At 40.4% G+C, this 21,467-nt stretch overlaps 1 protein-coding gene across 4 annotated transcripts in view; it reads right to left on the minus strand.

Moving 5' to 3' along the window:
* The window catches only part of Nsun3 (NOP2/Sun domain family, member 3), a 75,044-nt gene that overhangs the window by 36,178 nt on the left and 17,399 nt on the right, over positions 1-21,467 (minus strand). For all 4 annotated transcript variants that reach the window (XM_013503551.1, XM_013503546.1, XM_013503538.1 and 1 more), the window contains 2 exons: positions 14,274-14,428; positions 12,842-12,963 (listed from right to left, as the gene is read on the minus strand). In XM_013503551.1, coding sequence (XP_013359005.1) covers positions 12,842-12,963; positions 14,274-14,428 — 277 coding nt within the window. The remainder of the gene's footprint in view (positions 1-12,841; positions 12,964-14,273; positions 14,429-21,467) is intronic.

The raw sequence follows: 21,467 nt of genomic DNA on the forward strand, positions 1-21,467 counted from the left end.
CCCGGCTAAAAGGAAATACATTTAAAATGTTTTAAATTCTAAAGTTTTATAAAGCTAATAGCTTAATTTGATGTATCAAAAAGATATTTTAATTATAAATATAATTTACCTAGTTGTAAAACCAATCACGAGTTCTGTAAACCTTTGTCTCTCATTTGTTGTTTGTTTGTTTTGTTTCTCCTCAAGCCTAAATGTCAATTCTTCTGTATTTCCTTTCTTTTCTTCTCCTAAGCATTTAGGGAAATTCTTTTCGTTTACTTTTCTTTTCCATTCCATGTCTTTTCACTGTGCTCTGCTACCTTCTAGTACTCCTCTCTGATTTTCCTGTTTGTTCCTTTTCAGTAGTTCCCATTTCTTTCATTTTTCCACTGCCTGCTTCTCATCACTTCACTCTGTGCATATCAGTTCACTATTTCTGCTGGCAAACAGCAGGCTGGGCGAGAAAGCAAATAAAAGTTCCCACCGCAACTGTGTATTCTGACTATAGAAACATTAAGGTGAAAAGTCGAAGCTCACAGACAATCTGTCAAATAAATGCAGATTTAAAATTACGTTTCAGGTACTATAAACTTCTAAAACACAGACATTTCTTGGTTGATAGCTACCCAGTGCTATCATCAGTTTTAAAAGTATTATTTTACAAGCCTTGAGGGTACCCTTCACTGTGCTCACAGTAAGTAATCAAATTTCTAGATATCAAACTGTTTATTATCAAAAAGTTCTGTAAATTCAAGATAAAGAAACATGACCGAGCTATTTTCAGAGATACCATACCCAGCAGCTACTCTTTTGTCAGCCTAAGAAATAAAAACCATGCTGATAATTATCTTTTCTCTACTGGCAGTTAAGTTTTTACTTTGAAGAAGGGATATTTTTTATATAGTACTGGTAGAACAGACGAATGACATTAGCTACTCCTGAAATAGATTATAGATGACAAGTTTTAACATATTTATTAACAGTGTGCACTTGGAGATCTCAAGTTTAATACATCTTCTCAACAGTTATGTACTTCATTAATGTAGGTATGGGGAGGGGGTCAGAGTTAAAAGTTCTCTGTTAAAATTGAACATTAGGAATATAGCTTTGCGTTGCTGAAATTAGCAAACAGTGACAAGAGACCATGTTAGGCCTGCCTAACTTCAAGATACGGCCTTTGATTTATCATCAAATAGACTTTATTCACTTACTTAAAAAAAAGGAAGAAAACAGAAAGTCTTCAAGAAAACCACCAAAACTGACCTGAATTTGCCCCACAGTAAATGCGACTATAAACAGAGAATTGCTTATGATTTAAATTGTTTAAAAATGTTTTCCCAAACTTTTTTTTTAAGTAACAAGAAACTGTCTTCAAACAAAATCCTCTGCATTTACCCAGGTAAACACAGTGTCCCTCTACTGGGTCTGGTGGGGTGGACTAAGGGACTCTCCTGACCATCCTCACCGCGCACTCCGGACCACCCTGAAAGCACTGCTACGGGCCCCTGTGTCTCTGTGCAGCACAGCTTGGAAACCACTGATCTGAATAATTCTTCAGAGGAAAACAATGACTATGTTCTCCTAAATAAAGAAGTCATTTGACTCCCACAGTGGCCAGACCGAGAGCCTGTACAGTTTAGGAAGGCATTTTCGTGCCTCCATGTAGGTCAACAGCATGGTAAGCACAGATGCCTGGAGTGAGTAGCAGAATGAGGTCAGGCGCCAGGTATGCCTTCCTACGGAAGGAAAAGGCACGGAGACTCCTGCGGGTCGGCTAGACTAATCTTGCTCCCTCAGCTTCAGCTCAAATCTGCTGGGTCATAAAAATAGTTGTTCCAGCAGAAAGAAGATTCAGAGGAGGAAAACAAACATAAAGCACAAAGTAACAATAAGCAGTGCTCAAATGACCAAAACCTTTTTTTCCAAAGAAAAAATATCTGGATCATCCTCTGCCATACTTAATGGTCACCACTCAGAAACCTTTAAAAAATAGTCCAGAATTTTTAAAATAGAATATATATGCTTCTATGTTGCAAATACTTATGTACTTCTGCTTATTCGTTCAGTTTCACTTTGATATCCATTTAAGGCTTGTCAAGTTAGTAACAAAAAATAATTTATACTCTTGTTAACATCAAAGGTATCTCACAAACTGAATAAACTGCGGTGAACTAATGAAGTGTTTAAACCATCATCTTATTGTGAAGATCTCTGTGTTCTAACTTTAGCCTACTGGAAACCACCACCAATGGGAAAAAGTTTCATAACTACCTAATTAACTTCTTTCTATGTTTGCTCCCTGTAGTGGATTGACAACTGGTGGTCAACTTAACCCCCAGCTGAACTGAGTCAGTGTGGTGCTAGCTGTGGGAGGCCCACCTGAGGACTGTTGCCAGCAGCATAAGAGGCAGAACTGGAGAAGTGAGGCTGTTGGAGCTGGTAGAAGCTGTAAGGAGCTGTTGGTTCTGTTGGAGTAGCTTGTTGTGGTGGCTTTCCTAATGAACTTGGCTGTTTTCATCCTGTGAGAGCTCGGGACCTTGTTGGCACTAAGAATGGCTTCAGTTCACTTTGCAGGAGCTCTGGTCCTCACTTTGAGCATCGCTTCCTGACTCTGGAGGGGAAGAAGGTGCACTGCCAGTTTCCTGGACAGGCTTGCCGTGGTGGCTTCCCTGATGGGAACTCGGCCATCCTGATCATCAGAAGAGCTCAGGACCTCACTGTTGCTGAGGATGGCTGTGGTACCTTTCGGGGGAGCTCTGGTTCTTCTGAGCGTTGCTTCTTGGCTCCAGTGCAGATCTCTCAGCCTGCTGGCACAGATCCTTCATCTCTCTGGCACAGACTTCCTAGATTCTATCACTGACCTTTGGGCCTTCCCAGCACAGATCTGTGAAACAGGCCTGCATGAGATATTGTTATGGGCTCTGGGCCTCCAGCTGGACTCATGGGAGGCACTGTGATGAGCTCCAGGTCCTCAGCTGGACTGATGCAGGACATTTCTGTGGGATCCAGGACCTCAGCTGGATTCTTGGTCTGTGGACAGATTTCCCGCACTCTTTTGTATATCGTTCTTTGGGTGACTATTATAAATAATCATATAAAGTATTTGTCCTGTATTATATTATTGTTTCCCCTTGCAATAAGTCACAAACCATAACAATCCCATGTATCTATTTTGTGTGTCAAATAAAGCAATCATTCTAAAATAAATGTAATCATATTGTTGCACTATTAAAAGTATTTCAGTAGTTCCTTACTGTACATATGCATTATTTCAAGACACAGAGAAAGGGGCTTTGGATTTAGCTCAGCGGCACAGCGCCTGCCTGGCAAGCGCAAGGTCGTGAGTTCAATTCCTGGTACCAGAAAGAACAAAACAAACAAACAAACAAAAAAAGACACAGAGAAAGCTATTTAAGTTAAATATTAGTCAAAGGCACAATAAAAATAGATGTCTGGGATGTAGTTTAGGGGTAGGGAACTTTCCTAGCATGCATTAGGTCCTGTGTTTGATTTCAGGGCTGATTAAAAAAAAAAAAAGCAAAAGCAGCAGCTGTCTAACCCAAGAGTAAATACATTTACTAGCACTTTATTTTTTAAGAGTTAGAATAGGGTTTTCTCTTGGGTTTCTGTAGACATTATAAAAACCACTGACAAAATTGATACACTTCTAAAATAGCGTGATCTTAAAATGTGCAAGGCAAAACTTACAGAATTCTAAGGAGTTGAAATCACACTTTGAAAATTTTAACACACCTTTTTCAATAATTGACTAGAGAATTAGTTTTAAAAAGTAACACTACAATAAAATTCTTACAAAAGTAACACTACAGGAGTCAAAGAATAAAAGTAACAAATGCCAGCTACTGAACATATACAGAGCACTAAAGTGATGAATGTAAGACTCACGTTCTTCTCAAGGACACATAAAATATTTTGAAGAGTGCCAATATGAGGCTATGGAGAGAGAAAGATTCTCAGGGGGCTAATTAACATGGCATGTGTCCCTTGATCAAAACACACATGTTTGGGACTAGAAAACAAACATAATAAAAGGATCAATAAAAGTTAAATTCCGGATTTGAAAAGATAACAATTTTGACAAACCTCAGTGAAGACTTATTATTAATAACAATGAAAAACTTAAAATATTTATTGAATTACATGAAATAAAAAGAATATCACTGTAAATACTACACATTAAAAAGAAAAGGTATGCAAATTCTTACCCCTGCACTCCTTTCCTAACCTGAGCAAACTTAGGTGTCCTCCTCATACCTACTCTGTACCTTAAGGATTCCCTACATGACAGTTTTACCACACTTCATAATCAGTGAGCTACATGCCTTGAGAACAAGGATCATTTACTGTATATTTTAGTCTTTGCTGTTCTTAGCAAAGTTCCCATATGGAATGGATCTTAAAAATGTTGGATAATTTAATAAATGGTGATAAATTATTTTATTTTACATTATATTTCATATTGTTAATCTGTACACTTGAGACATTTTTATGAATGAAAATATAGTAACTACAAATTATAGCTTTGGATGTTTCTTAAACCACTTATAATTTGCTTTAATGTGAAGGTTAAAAATTTATGTGTAGGTTAGCCAGGTGTGGTGGCACAGGCCTGTAATCCCAGCACTCAGAAGGCTGAGGCAGGAGGATCACTGCAAGTTCGAGACCAGCCTGGGCTGCAAAGTGAGTTCAAGGTCAACCTGAACTGCATAGCGAGAACCTGTCTCAAAAAGACCAAAAAAAAGTACATAGGGCCAGGATACAGCCCAGGGTTACAGAGTGTGTTAGCAAGCAAGAAGCCCTGGGCTCAATCCATAGCACCACGCCTCACCAAAAGCATATTTTGCTCAAATAAATTACGTATTTTTAATCTCAGAACCTCTGATTCCTGCCACCCAGCTTAAAGAGAGAAAGAAGGAAAGAAGCAAAGCAGGAAGGAGTGGAGAATAAAAGAAAGGAAAAAGAGGAAGAACAAAAGGAGGAAGAAAATAGCATTAATATCAATTGTAGCAATTACCATCACTTTTTTCTGGATTCTGAACATATGATTATACATATGATGATAACATGCAAAGTTAACTAAATTATTTTAACTTCATAAAGGATATTCACGAAAAACTGAAATAGTGGTGGAAGCCTTCCATTCTGATAGAACTATATATCCAAAGATTAGTCCTCCAATATAAACACATCAGCTTTTGGTCACTACGCTGAAAAATGATAAAGGCCAATGCTTCACAATCACTGGGCATCCCTCATCCCAGCTCAAGAATGTCAGTGAACAGGAGCGAGAGACTTTTCCCAGTATTTCTTTTATAATACAATTCTTGCTGTCAGAGTACCAGTTTTTAAGGATTGTTATCTGAATGATTTATATAAATTTTCAAAATGCTACCCAATAATCTAACCATCTGTTTTCACTGAGTTCAGAAATTGAATTTTCCTTGTAAAGTAGTAAAAAAGAACACCAGAAGGGGTCAGTATTTTATAGTGATTGATTTTCTTCTAGGAAATGGATGACATGATACATTACTGCAATAAGGTCCTTACATTTTTGTAATAAATCATACTCTTCAGTTAGTGTTTTTCTAACTAGGAATCATATAAACTTCTCTGCACAAATATCATAGTTATCTTCTAAAAAGACTACATATATAACATTTCAGAGTACTTTCCCACTGTATTTTTCTTACACAGAAACCGAAATGAAGCAAAAGAATTTTGATTACTGTAGTATAATACCAGACATAATTGACTCTGAAATTCTTTAGAGAAGTTATAATAAAGGCTTACTTTTGTTTTTCTTTCTTGTTTTTTTCTTTTTTAAGACAGGGTCTCCTATGTACCTCAGACTGGCCTTGACCGGCCTTGACCTCACTATGTAGTCAAGGCTGGCTTTGAACGCACAGAGATATTCCTGCCTTAGCTTCCTCAGGACAATCCCGGACTAAATGGCATTCTCTGAATAAAACTGGCTTCTGTTCAATTATTCCTTTCCTTTTGTTCTTTGAAAACAGTTTTGGGGATACTGGGGAAAATTTTACATAATTTATATTTTCATGTTTTATAAATTCAATAGAAGAGTCTAACTTTTCCATGGATCACAAGAATAGAATGAACTCACATGCTTTCAGGACCATTCTATCATTATGGTACATTTCTTGCTTTCGACTTCACATGTTTAAAAAAAGCAGTTACATATCTTCAAGTACCCCTATGAAAATTTTAACATCAAAATTTTCTATTAAGTGAAATATCGGTATTCATTTATGTATCACATTTAGTCTCAAAAGCCAAAATTCTAAACACTATGAACACTACCTATTTAATATGAATACAAATAATTTATGGTTAAGGTAAATAAATATACAGCCACGGAGGACAGAAAACAGCTTTGGGCAAATATGTCAACAGATAAATGCAGGGGCAGGGGATTTAGCTCAGCGGCACAGTGCCCTCCTGGCAAGTGCGAGGTCATGAGTTCGATTCCCAGTACCGCAAAAAAAAAAACAAAAAACAAACAAACAGATAAATGCAGATATGTCTAGTTTTTGTGATCATTAACTGGTTGTGTCAATTTGAGTAAGAAAAGCTCAACTAAACTAGGTGTGGTGGTACACACCTGTAAATCCAGCACTTAGGAGGCTGACGCAGGAAGACTGCCATAAGTTCAAAGCCAGCCTGGGTTACATCACACAGTGATTTCAAAGCTAGCCTAAACTACTAAACTAGAAAGACCCTGTCTAAAAACAAAAAACCAAAAAAAAAAAAAGAAATGCCCAAGTAAACTGAATCAGGAAGGTCGCTTCTGTCTTACAAGAGGCTCTGGTGTTTGCCTTCACCTTGGACATCGTTTCCTGGCTTTCGGGAGACACTGCAGCCGCCAGCACAGAACTTCAGCGCCATCGCAGACACTGTGGCCTCCTGACAGGACTGGCACAGGTCACTGCAGCGGGTTTCGGGTTTTCCACTGAACCCCTCAGCTCTCCAGCACGCACAGACGCGTGCACCCTCCCACACCCGACTGTGTGGGTGTCCACTCTAACCCAACCTTGTAAATTCTTATATATTTGTGCATCTTGCATTAAATCTGTTTCTCTGGTGTTAATAGTTTATGTAGCTGGTTGGCAGAAGTACGCATCACACGATGGCCCACTGTGAATGAGGTGGAGATGCCTGACACTGCACGGGGAACTGCTGATGAGGGGATTCAGAGGCTTAGGGAAATGGAAATGCTGGAACAGATTTGTAACATCAAACCTAATCTGCCACACAGAAATGATCAAAAGAATCCCTGAAGGGCCTTGTCACTGCGCTTCTCTGGATGCCAAACCTTACAGTGGGGACTGCAGTTATGCAATGGGGAACTGCAATGACCCAATCCAAGGCAGAATGACAAATGGTCCAGAACCCTCCAGTATAAAGGTATGGACCCCACCAGGGAAAGAACCAAGACTGTGAGGTGCTTACTGAAGGCAAGGAAATACAGAATGGGTAGCAGAAGAAGGTAGTTCCAATTTTTTTTTTTTTTTTTTTTGGATACTGGGAATCAAACTCCTGACCTCAGGCTTGCCAGGCAAGTGCTTATGCCGCTGAGCTATATCCCCAGCAAAGAAGATGGTAGCCCTAAACACCAGCTATGACCCCATGATCAGCTTACAGAAAGGAGAATTGCAGTTGTAACAGTTCTCTCCTAATATGCTCTCAATGTAATGTAATTTGACAGGCATAACAATGATTCTTAAGTATTGTTTAACTGTGTAATAATGTTCAAGTTGTGAAATGTTAGGAGCAAGCATCACCCAAAGAAAAACTGTCTTCCATTCTGGGATGGAAAGTAGTGTTTGTCCATTTGTACACAGGACAGTCACAACATGTTAGGGATGACTATGAACTTGCCTTTGTATCTGAAGACTATGATTTAAAGAAATATGTCTATCAAGCTGACAAAGGGTGTGTTGTGATAGCTAACTGACTGTGTCAACTTGAGTAAAAAATGCCCAGCTAAATTGGTTCAGCATAGTTCTGTGCGTGGAAGACCCACTGGAAGGAGGATGTCGCCAGAATGGTATGAAAGGGGAGTAAATGGAAGGTTGCTTCCGTTTCCCTGGAGGAGCTCGTCTTCACCTTCACCTCAGATGCTGTCTCCTGTCTCCAGTGCAGACCTTTCAGCCTCCTGCTACAGACTCACCCAGGATACTCCCGTGAGCTCCAGGCCTTTGACTGGATCCTTCAGATCTCCAGGGTGCAGGCAGACCTTTTGTGCTCTTCCACATCTGACTCTGTGGGCAGCCATTGTGAGCCAATCTTGTAAATTCGTATATATTTGTATATCTTGCATTAAATCTGGTTCTCTGATGAACACCAACCGAAACAGTCTTCAATAACCATTCAGCCAAAGGTTTTGGCTTATACACTTCCTGACTACTGTTTCCAGGCCTTTTCTCCCCTTTGAATGCCATCCTCTGTCCACAATATAAGGCACTACTTGTTGCCTGTATCTTCTAACTGCTCTTTGCAAGTACAAGGATCTTAAATCTACCCTTTACAATCTGACTAGAACTCATACACATCCATGTACTGTCTTGTAGATTTGCACTTAAATCCTTTTATCTGTTATTATGAAATAAAAAGACTGCCTTTTGTTAAGGGAATAAGAGGTGGCATTTGAATCCTTTTATCGCTCATCATGGAGTTAAAAGATTACCTTTTGTTAAAGAAATAGGAGCTAAGGAAGGTCTGGCAGACAGGCAAGAAAAACTTCTGTGTAAATGATATAGTGATTAACACAGTTATCTCTAATGAAAAATTTACTAAAAAAATTATTTTTTGGAGTCAAGGGTAACAGATGAGAGACTGTGTCTGGTATTATCACTTTCTCCTTTATTATTTTTTACCCAGGAAATGTAGATATTGGAAAATCAGACTATTTTCTGTGCCTGTACATTGGGTATCCCTTTCTCTTCCACTTAACATCATAGCTAAGACTCCCAAGTGCTCACTACAAGTAACTCCTACACCTCCCACACGGACCAAGCAGCAGGGGCGCAGATTGTACAGGAGCTGCTCAAGGACAGAAAATGGGGTGATGGCTAGTGTGATGGTCTTTCCCAGTCAGGAGTGATTACATGAAAACCTACACTCATGATTGAGAGGTCAGTTTTGTGCCCTACTTGTTACTTCTGCGCTGTGGTATGACAGGCATTCCTTGTGGGGAGTACGAAGGTAGGAGAGTGGAGTAACTGCTCAGGAAGAGCCTTAGTTGTTCCACCATCAGAGATCACGCACGTGCACGACCTCTGCAATCCCTGTGGTGATGCCTGATGGTAAGGAAATGTGGCTGTTAAGGGAGATTTATTACATGAAGAGAAAAAAATGGTTAAAACCCAAACCAGGCTTTGGCCAAAACCATATAAAGCAACTGCAAACAAAATAAACCTCAGTCCTAGAGAGTCAGGAGTCAGGTTAAGGCTTCAAACTAACATGTCAGAGGCAATTCCTGAAGAATCAATGGAGTTCAGTAAGGAGAAAGTGAAAGATAAGGAAGAACTCTAAAATGAGAGGAACAAGAAATACACCAGTCCCTTGACACTTCATGGAGATTTGAAGAACTGTTGAGGTGAAACACAATGCAATAAGAGCCCTGAGATAATGAGGTCAATGAAGGAAGGACAGGCTATATCAAAAGAATTCTTGGATATTATAATAAAGAGCTGGAAATGTCTAGTACCACAAAAATAAAATAAGGAGGTGGAAATCTTGCTAGTAACAGGGAATCACTGCATGACTCCCAGAAAACTAAACATAGGATCAGATTTAAATTCCAAACTTACTTTAGCTTCACTGATTTAAATTCCAAACAATACTTTAGCTTCACTCTATAGAAGGAAGAAGTAGAATTCACAACTGGAGGCATACTAGTTAGGAGTTAGTTGCAATCGAGTAACAGATGCTGGTGATCTAGGTCTGAAAGATGCAGAGAACTGGGGACTTCAGAGATATGTAACAGGTACCACTGAGATGTTTTATTGATTGATTGGATATAGGTAAAAGAGAGGATATGGCTTTCACACATAGGCAAATGCATGGGGGTATAGCACTTACCTTAATAGATGAGTCAGATTGGGGGATTCCGATTTTGATTTTTTTTGTTTCGTTGATGGCAGTGGGGACTAGGAGAACCTTAGAAATTATGACTTTAATCTTAACTAGTTGAGTTTTATGTATGGGGAGATCGCCAGTATGTAGCTGAATGTGTAGGTTGAGAGCTAAGGAGAAAGATCGAAGCTTAGAAACATATTTGAGATACAGCATTTCAGGTAAGTTGAAGGTATCTGATGGAAAAGAGGATCAATAAATTTAAAACTTAAGAAAGAAAAAGAATTAAATAGAGTACAGTGAACTGATACTTTGTGAATATTTCACAGAAGTTAAAGAAATAAAATTAGATCTTTTTACAAAATACTAAAAATATCAAGTAAAAAAGTACAAGTGCAAGTTAAATAGTGTACACATACTAACAGCAGCTATTTTTAAGTGTATTTCTCTATGTGTATTTACTTGTGAGAAAAGCTACAGAAAGTTTATGAGTATAAATCAAATTTAAGTCTAAGAATGGTCAAGGGAACCCTGTTTATCTGCATTACTCAATGGTTTTTACAAGATCAATGTTTCCATATATTATTTATATACTTTAAACACACTTTCAATTTTATCAAACGCAAGCCAGGCATACTGCTTCACACCCTTAATCTCAGAAGTCAGGAGGCTGAGTTTGAGGCCAACCTGGGCTACAGAGTGAGTTCAAGGCCAGCCTGGAATAGGCTTTACTGTTTTGTGACAGAAAAGACTGCAACCACTCTCCCTGCCAAATAAATAATAACTTATCGTATAATTTTAAAAACATATCAAGTAAAATTAAGATAGAAAAATTTATCTTCATCAGTCAATATGTCATTAGTAACTTTAATAAAAGAAGGTTCAAAATAAAATAGGAAGGTTTGAGACAAAATGAAAAGAGAAACAGGACATGAAACATAAAATACAAGAAAGCTATCATGAACAAGAAGAAAGAGAAGGCAATGGAGATTTCCATGAGAGAGGAGAAAAAGAATACTCTTAGGAAGCTTGTAGTTTAAAAAAGAAAACTGCATGTCACCAGGCATGGCAGTGCCACGCCTGTAATCCTAGCACTCAGGAGGCTAAGGCAGGAGTCTGAGGCCTGCCTTCATTACACAGTGGGTTCAAGGAATCCTGAACTACATAGCGAGTCCCTGTCTCAAGAAACAAAACAAAACAACAAAAATAACACATCACAATACTAGTAAGCTATCAGAATACTTAGTATCTGTTATAAGACATAAGGGATAACAGTGGAAAGATTCCATGTAACAGAGATAATTAACTGAGAAGCCAAACTATAAAAGTGAGAAAAGTTATTTAGAGAAAGAGTAGGCAGCATCACAAAGCTGGTAGCAAGGAAAAGGAAAAGGTGTAGAGTTTCCAAATGTCTTAGATTTGTAGTATATGAAAGGCTGATATTGGATAAATATAGAAATAGTCTAACTGCCAGATGCAAAATGTTTAGGAAACCTTCTGGTATTAGCAAGAATCACCAAACTGAGCCAACACCTAATCTGAGGCAAGAAAAAGACTACACATTACTACTGTTTGCAGTGTTTGAGAATTAGGACATGTTCCCTGCTGCGTATCAGTCACAGACTGGAAGAAAGCACACTGTCTGAAGTTCATACTGTCATGCAGTGCCCTTCTGCATGTAAGAGGTACTGAGTGATAAGACAACAGTTAGCTGTACTTTACAAATTCCAGAGTTCTGGGAAGCATTAACATTTCACAGTTTGGACACTGTCTGAGTGTGTCCCCTGCAGGCCCCTGGAAGCTCGGTGCCAGTGTGGAAAGGGGTGTGACCTTTAGGAGGTGGGAACCATTGAGAACTGAAAGCAGTTAGACTGCTTAACGTGTTTCCTCCAGGGCCCTGGTTAGTTCCTGGAAGAGTGAGTTGCTATCAAAATAAAACAAAATTTTTAAAGATTAAAAAAAAAAAGCAGCACTTTGGTCCCTAAATCCTGATCTCTCTCTGGCCTCCTGTGTTGCCCTGTGATCTCTTCCTGCAGCCATGACGCCATCTGCTGCGATGTGGACAGACAGAGGCCCTCGTCAGAGCCCAGCAGACTCTAGCACCACGCTCGTGAGCAGGTGAAATGAGCCTTTTTTTCTTTATAAAATATCTGACCTCAGGTATTTTGTTATGGGAAAAATGGACTAATACAACCATTAAATAATAGGAATTACTCGGGAGGAACATTTAAGTCAAAAACTCTTTTGGAACCACAGCAAAGATGTCCCTAAATGCCTTTGATCCAAAGGAAACCAAATCTCTTCATAGTCAATCACTTCTGCAAGATTCTCAGAGGGGAGACAAGTGCAACAAATAGCTACATCTTCCTAGGGAGCTGACATATCCAGAAAATTACCAAAAAATACATGCTAGTGCAAGGCTACTCCTTTGGGGGAACTGCTCGGGTTCTGATAAAAACCCTGGTTCTAAGCCTATGCTTGGGATGGTCTCAGTAAGCAAACAACTTCATTTGTACCCTTTCAAGGCAATGCATGGTGACAGTGCAGGTTGTTAGGGGTTAGAAGACATTACAGAATGAAAGCAGAAATTTTCAAAAAAGCTTGGAATTTTTTTAGTGCAGTCTTCAGAGAAATTAATCACTGACACCTACACAGGAAGTCTTCCATTTGGGGGCCTGATGTCTTCTCTCATGCCTATTTAAATTACACTAGAAACCAAAGTAAGCCTTTGTATTACACAGCTCACCTTAAGAGCTCTAACTGTAGAACAGGTAAGCTTCTCCTGTGATGTATTCTCCAGGCTGCCATCTGAGAATCGGAAGAGAACAACCAACTTCGATCATTGGAACACGGAGCATCAACTAACACCTAGAGGGAAAGGACGAATGATGCAAGTACATTCTTAAGAGGCGTTTCGTGACAAACAAATAGCAAGTACAAATAGAAACATTTCCTTTGGTACTAAAGACACAACATGTTTAAGTTCTTCAAAATATTTACTCATTCCTACTTATCAGAAAGTTTTTGTATATAAATTCAGTGTTTTTCCTGTTACTGTTGCCTGTTTTTTTATGCTATCAGAGATGGAACCTAGGGCTATCACACTAGACTACATCTCCAGCCCTTCTTTTATTTTTTATTTTGAGACAGAGTCTTGCTATGTCTTTAAATTTCTCAGGCTGAGCTCAAATTTTCGATCCTCCTGCCTTACCTTCCCAGGGTAGGGGTTACAAGCATGAGCCACCATGCCCAAGTACAGTGTTGGTTTTTGTTTGTTTTGACTGCAGGCAAGAAAGATGAGAGAACTAAAGTCTACTGATGTCTGGCTGTCTCTCTTTTGTGGTGCTGGGCATTGAATCAGGGCTTAAGAATACTAGGCAAACAGTCTATTCCTGAGCAGTATCTCGAGCCCTGTTTTATGTAATTTTGAAACAGGGTCTCACATTACCCCAGCTGGTCTCAAATTTCCGATTCTCCTGCCTCGGCCTCCCAAATAGCTAAGCTTACAAGTATGTGCCACTATGGCTGGCTAGAAAGTCTATTAATGACATTTGATATTTTGACAACCACACCAAAAACTTACAAAAGTCACTCAGTTTAAACAGACATTATCATACCATATTTCTGAATCCTCAGCAGTTTTTTTTTTTTGAACTGGGAATCGAACTTAGGATATTGTGCTTGCCAGGCTGGCGCTTGGGCCATTGAGCTACATCCCCGGCTCCTAAACATTTTTAAGCATTAAAAACTCATTTTAAACAGACATTACTCTATTTCTGAAGTTAGCATTTTTAAGAACTAATATTTCAATTTTCATTTACAGAAATGACACCCTTTTCTCTAACTGCCATTCTCTAATACGGAATGTTACTGAGTTGAAGCAATCTAGTGCACATGTTTGTGTACTGACCCAAATAACATCTGACCTTTTCCCAAGTATCTTTAAGGTACACGGAAACATATAACATTCTCTAATCTCAAAACCCAATGTTACTGCTGCCTTTAAATCATGCTGACCAGCGAATGAAAACTGCTTCCACGTTCACTTTATCAAAATATCCCAGAGCACTGAGAAACTCTATCAGGATAGGCTGGGAGCAGAAGAAAAGCAACAACAAAGCAACATAACAGTGGTAATCTTGGGAGTCCATCAGCTCGTCAAAATGTAATAAAAGTACCTTGTCAAACGTTTCAGGCTGGGCATCTCCTATTTCTCTGCCATCCAATTCAGATACTTTAATTACATTTCTCAAAGGTTGTGGGATGAACGATTCTAACGTCTGCTTCAGCCATCGCAATCTCAGACTATCGTATTCATTACAATAAAGATAACCTAAATATAAAGGATTAAAAAGTTTAAAGTGAAGGCAATGGAATTGTTAAATTTCTACTTTTCAATAAATACATTTCATAAAAATCAATTCACCATAATTATCAGAAATAAGGCTTAAAAGTAAACACGAGTCTCATGCTTTAAAAATACACACACCATCTGTGTGTGTGCGCATGCGTGTGTGTAACATTTACAGTGTAGGGCTTATGCACCTTCCTAGAATCTCTCACACACAGTCAAATTGGGGGGTGAAACCTATAGCAAATCATGGCTCCCTGAAGACATGCTACACAAGCTGTACTTCGGACACAGTTCTCACCCTAAAGCGTGAGCTAAGACGCACGACGCTGTACATACTTAAAGCTCTTTCTACGGCCAAATGTCTCATTTTAAATGAGGTAAGGGAAGAGCATGTGGGGAAAAATAAGCACTGTTGGCGCTATACTGCGGCAGTCATGGTTCAAATACAAGCGAGGAGACTTTAGAGAAGTCACTTAGCTCTTTAAGAGGCTCGACTCACTTATCTGTAACAGGGGACTGTATCCAGCCCCATGGGGTGGCCTTAAGTGATGGTCAGCAGGAGCAGCCGGCAGCTACGTGAGACGCTGCAGCGTCGGTCTCCCAAAACAGTCGCAGAAGTGCACAGCGGTTCGCACCCGAGCTGCTTCCCCAGAGCGAGGGTGAGAGCGACAGCGTCCGCCGGGCAGGATAACGACAAGGGTGCGCTGAGGCAGGCGGAGGGAAGAGCTGCCCGTGACGGAGCCTCCCACGGGGGAGGGGACAGCTGTCAGACCTCAGGCTCGGAGCCCAGCACGGGCTGCACGGTGAGACCCAGGGGCAGCCCCGCCCCGCGGCGCTTCTCCTGGGTCAGTACCCAGACGGCAGCTCCGGCGGATGCTCCTCAGCCGGGCGACGCCTGCCTCCACTGCCCTTCTGCCGGCCGCGAGCGGCACAGCGAGTCTCTCACTAGGGAGGAGGCTGGAGTGAGCGTAGGACTGCACCTTGGAGCTCGGTTCCAAGACCGCCACAGTGGAGCCCAAAGGCGATTCACGATTCAGCGTGCATGTGCATCGCTGCCCATGACGCCTGGGTCCCGCGTAGGCCCCTTCCCTGCAGCTATAAGCCTCAGTTTGTGACCCAGCTTAGTATCAGCCTGGGCAACTGAAGCAACACCTGCATCACCTCTGCCCAACCCTGGGTAGCACGGCCAGGATCAAGGCTCCTGTCCCTGAGGCAAGACAGTACAGTGAAGAAGGACTTTGTCTAAGACCTCAGGGCCATGGTTGGTGAAACCTAAAGCTGGGCAGATTCTAACAGTCCCTGTCACCAGGCCAGTGGTTCCAGGGAAAGCCTCTATACCAGTCCAGGCACCACAGTCAATGGGACCTCTACTCCAGCCAGCATCGCATCTGGGCTGGTTGTGCTGGCCTTGGCCTATGGGCCCACCTCAGCAGGAAATAGCCCACAGCACTGTGTGTTTGTGCCCCGTGCCCTGTGCCACGCTTATCTTGGTAAGCTGTGGGCGGCGTAACTCAACGTCAGTGTAACAACGTCAGTGGCCACAGGACTGCCTGCCATAGAATCAGGCAGCACAACACACCAAGCGTTAACTACCTACTTGGGGCAAGCAGAGAGGCAGCTGGGCGTGGTGGCGCACACCTGTAATCCCAGCACTGGCGACACTAAGGCAGGAAGACTGCTACGAGTTCAAGGCTAGCCTGGGCTATGTAAGCAAGCAAGGTGAGCCTAAACTACAATGAGACCCTGTCTCAAAACAAACAAACAAAAAAGAAACAAAGAAAAGAAAGGCAAGCATCAAGTTTTGCATAGAAGCCTTAGGCCAGTCCTCCTGTTTTGAGGCCTGCAGCCAAGAATTCTGCAGTGCCTCATCAAAGGCTACACGTAAGGCATCTGAGCCTACCCTGGCCCCGATGATATGCTTCTAAGTTTATTCTGTATTAGCATGTAGTACCTACCATGCATATACAACAAAACTAGGCTTAGAGTGCCCTCTAGTGTTGAAATAGCAAAAAGATACATCTGCTCAGAGACTCAAACTGCTTAGAAATTTCTAGAGCGGGGAGACAAAGAAAGCAAAATTATGAAGACTGGAACAAATACTTCATCCTGCCATGCAAAAACTGTACCATGAAGCCAGGTGTGGTGACACATGCCGGTAATCCCAGCACTTGGGAGGCTGAGGCAGGAGGATCATTGCAAGTTCGAGGCCAGCCTGGGCTACAAAGTGAGCTCAAGGCCAGCCTGAACTGCATAGCAAGACCCTGTCTCAAAAAGACAAAAAAACTGTACCACATGCCAAGAAGCAAAAAGAACTTTCAGGGAATCATGACCTCACCCAATATACAAAATAAGTCACTGGAAACAAACCATATAATAACCAGCTTCTGAGACTATCACATAGGAAACTAAAACTGTTTTAGGAAAACTCAGTGACTTTCGAGAAAACTCAGATGATTCAACAGTGAACTGGACAAACTTACACAGAGATACAAGTAACTCTGTTTATTTGTTTTTGTTGTTTTGAGACAGGGTTTCACTGTGCAGTTCAGACTGGCCTTGAAATCACTTTGTAGCCCATGCTCACCTCAAACTGACCTCGATCCTCCTGCCTCAGCCCCCCAAATTCTGGAATTACAGGGGTGCACCACCACACTTAACATAGTAATTTATTTAAATTAAAAAACTTAAGTAGTTTTTTAAAAAACAAATTTTTAAATGTGATAGAGGGCATAAATAGCAGAACAAATCAAACAGAAGAAAAGAATCTGTGAATTGCAAGACAGATTATTTGAAAATATAGCATTGGAGGAGAAAAAAACAAAACAATGAAAAGAAGTAAGGAAAGTATAGAGCTTTGGGCTAGCACACAGCAAATACTTGAGATGTAAGCAAGCAGGCCCGCACCAGACAGGGGTGCCCGGTCCCGATGCAAGAATGCAGGCCTCCACGAGGCACATGGTGCTCCGCTCCGACACAAGCAAGCAGGCTATGCCCGCCCAGACCCAAGGGCGCAGCCATCCACCAACTCCAAGCTAGCTCAGCAGCTTGCTTCCCCTTGGAACAGGGCAGCAGAGCCAAGGGTTAATCAACTGACCTGATCCTGGATGAGAACACACAGAAGAGAAGGAAGCAGCCAGACTCCGCTCCTGCTGAAATCCCAACAGTCCACCTCAACCCAGCCCCACTGCCTACATCCAGCAAAGACCAAAGCACCGACTGCACTTCCCATGTACCAACAGGAGCAAAGACTTGCGGTGGCTGACCGTAATCACAGTCTGTGGTAAACACAGAGGGGCCTCTGGTGCAGGAGGGGCAGCTCAAAAACCGACAGGCCAGGCCATAGATACAGCTCAGCAGCACAAGCACCTTCCTGGGAAGCACAAGGTCCTGAATTCAATTCTGGGTACAAAAAAAAAAACCATAGCCCATAAAGCTAGGTAGAGAAAACTGTTATTGTCTAGATCCCAAGACTACAGACTTTGGAAAGAAACCACACTTTTGAAAACACAGAAATATTTTTTACTCAATCTTTTTTTGCTTTTTAAACTTTTTATTACTTTCATCTTTTCTTCATCAAGTTTTTTCTGTTTCTCTTCTTTTAGTTTCTTTTCTCTCCTTTTCAAAAGAGGTCTCTGTACTGGAAAAAAGCTTTCCATTACAATCAATCCACAAGCTTACACACACACACACACATACACAAATAGAAACATGAAAAGATAAGTCAACAAAAGCCAATTTTTTCAAACATGAAAAGATAAGCCAATGAAAAGATAAGCCAACATACACAAAAATAAGCCACCAAAAACTCGTAACTCCCCCAAAACTGATCCAGGGGGTATATAAAGGGAGGAAACAAAAGCTACACATCTGAATTAGGGAGTGATTGCCATGTCCAGCACAGCTCTCGAAATCCCTAGGGTAAAGGACAGTGGAGGATGAAGAAATGCAGACAAGAGTCAGCATGTAGAAAGCTGAGGTCAAGTGTAGCCCTCTCTCCAGATGGGAGAAAAGGAACTGCTTAAGGACTACAGTGCATTTATTTATCCACTCGGGAGGCTATTATTAGTTGAAACCCCTCTGCAACTTGATTGCTTAGCTTGCCTGGAGGCGCAGAACAGCTTGTTCACACAGCTCACCTTGGGTGCTCCCAGGTGTGATTCATCTCCAGCTTCAGCTACTCCCCACAGGAGATAACAAAACAGATTAATAAGACAAGACATTTTCAAAGCTAATGGAAGATATAAGAAAAGAGATATTGGGCCAAATAAACAAAATGATCAGTGAATCTAAAGAATACACTAACAAAAATCCAGTAGGGCAAAACAAGGTGATGCAAGACATGAATGACCAACACAGGAAAGAATCAGCGCACAGAGAAAGGCTCCAAATAGAAACTCAAGAGATTAAAAAATCCCATTGAAAATATGGGCAGTAGAAGTAAACAGTGTAAGGACAGAGTATCAGAACTAGAAGACAGGGCTGGTGTGGGTGACCAATTAATGAGAGATACCTTAACCACTTAACAGTTTACCAAGCATCACTCAGGCAGACCATTTGTTTACGTGCTAACCATCCCAAGCATCAGTGTGACAGGTGTCATTTCAACCAGCGGACTCTTGTATTGAATAAACTTGATAAAGTTGTCATTTTTATATTTGCTGTTATATTATTTTATCTTACACAGCTATCCTATATTCACAGAAAGGGGATTTCAAGCCAAACTGATCAAAAGAGGCAAAGAAGGTCATTACATTTGGTTGAGTGAACAATCCAACAAGAAGAGATAACAATTATTGGCATCTATGCATCAAACAACAGCATACCCAACTTCATAAAACTGGACATAAAAGGCCAGAGAAACATAAACAGAATTATAGTGGGGGTCCTCAATATCCCACTAACACAAATAGATCAACTAGACAAAAAAGATCAACAAAGAAGTATTAGGGCTGAAAAAAACCTTCAGGTAAATGGACTTAATAGATATCTACAGTGTTCCACTCAACAACAGAATAAACATCATCTTAGGAGCACAGAGAAGTTTCTCCAAAATGGACCACTTACTAGCCTATTGCTATGGTTTGTGTTTAGATGGCCCCCCCCCAAAGCCTCACGCAGTCATAGGGTGGGCTTCTAGATTTATGATTGATTCATACTCCAAAGCTGGGATTATGGGTGTGAGTGCTACACCCACCCTAGGGTGGGTATCCTGCATACAATATAAGGGAGGGAAAGAGGCTTGCTCTTTCTGCTCCTCCCTTTCTGCTCTGTTGCTTTTGCTGTGTTCTGCCACCACGAACTGTTGCCCTCTGCCATGTGCCACTCTGCTTTAGAGCCAGCTAAGTATAGACTGAAACCTCCACAAACTGTGAGCTAAATAAACCTTTCCTTTCTTAATTTTGGGTGTCAGGTATTTTGCTTAGCAATGACAGAAAAGTAAATAAAACACCAATAAAACAAGTTTAACTAAATATGAAAGAACTGGAGATATCCCATGCAAATCTTCACAGTGCAGTGTAACTAGAAATCAACAACAGAAACAGAAATTATGCAAATGTATGGAAATAAACAATATACTCTTAAATAAACAATGGGTTACAGATGAAGTAAGACAGTTTCCAGAACTAAATAATAAGGCCAGTATAACATGCTAGAACTTATGGGACACAATAAAAGCTGTCCTAAGAGGTAAGTTTATACCTGTGAATGCTCACATCACAAAAACAGAGTGAACTCAAGTAAGTAACCTAATGATGCAACTCAAGGTCCTAGAGAAACAAGAACAATTTAAACCCAAGGCTAGTACAAGGAAGGAAATTATAAAGGTCTGAGAAAAAATTAAGAGAATTGAGACCAAAGAAATAATACAAGGAGTCAATGAGTCACACAATTGGTTCCTCAAAAGAATGAACAGAATAGACCAACACTTAGTCAATCTAACCAACAAAAGGAGAGAAAAGACCCAAATCAAAACAATTTAGAAATGAAAAGGGTAAAATCTGAATGGAAACTGTTAAAATAAAAAAGATTATTGATAACTGCTTTGCAAACCTGTATGCTAACAAATACTGAATTCATAAGAAATAGATAGATTCTTTGATACATATAAATTACCAAAACTAAATGAAGAATATCTAAAAGCTCAGAATAATCCAATAACAGGCAATAATATGGAAGAAGTAATAAAAAACCTACCAACTAAGAAAAGTCCAGGTCCAGATGGAATCAATGCTGAAATCTATAAAAACTTTGGGAGAAAATCTAACATCAATACTCCTAAAGCTCTTTAATGAAATTGAAAGGGAAGGTGTACTCCCAATGTCACTCCTGGAAGCTATTTCCAAAACCAGACAAGGATGCAAACAAAAAAGGGAACTATAGACCAATCCCTTTAATGAATACATATGCATAAATCATCAACACGATACTGACAAGCAGAACACAACAACTCACCAAAAATATCAGACATCGTGACTAAGTAGGCTTCAACCAATGGATGCAAGGAATATTCAACATATGCCAATCAATACATGTAATATATCATATAAAATCCTATGTCCTAGGAGCTGGGGATATAGCTCAGTGGCACAAGCGCCTGCCTGGTAAGTGCAAGGTCCTAAGCTCAATTCCCAGTACAAAAAAAATTCAATGTCCTTTCATGATAAAAACACTGAAGAAAATAGATATAAGAGGACATTATCTAAATCTAATAAAAGCCATACATGACACATCTACTCACAGCATGATATTAAATGGAGAAAACCCAAAAGCTATCTCTCTAAAATCAGGAGTAAGACAAGTATTCCACTATCACCATTCCTGTTCAACATAGTGCTTCGAAGATTAGCAAGAGAAATTAGGCAAGAAAAAGAAATAAAAGGGATATGTATAGGAAAGGAAGAAGCCAAATTATCATTGTTTGCACATGACATGATCCTCTATATTAAAAACTCAAAAAAAATCCACCAAAAGTCTTTTAGAATTAATAACCAAATTCAGTAACGTAGCAGGGTACAAA

Source organism: Chinchilla lanigera, unplaced genomic scaffold (genome assembly GCF_000276665.1).
Source record: "Chinchilla lanigera isolate Chin_1 unplaced genomic scaffold, ChiLan1.0 scaffold00006, whole genome shotgun sequence".
Classification (NCBI taxonomy): domain Eukaryota; kingdom Metazoa; phylum Chordata; class Mammalia; order Rodentia; family Chinchillidae; genus Chinchilla; species Chinchilla lanigera.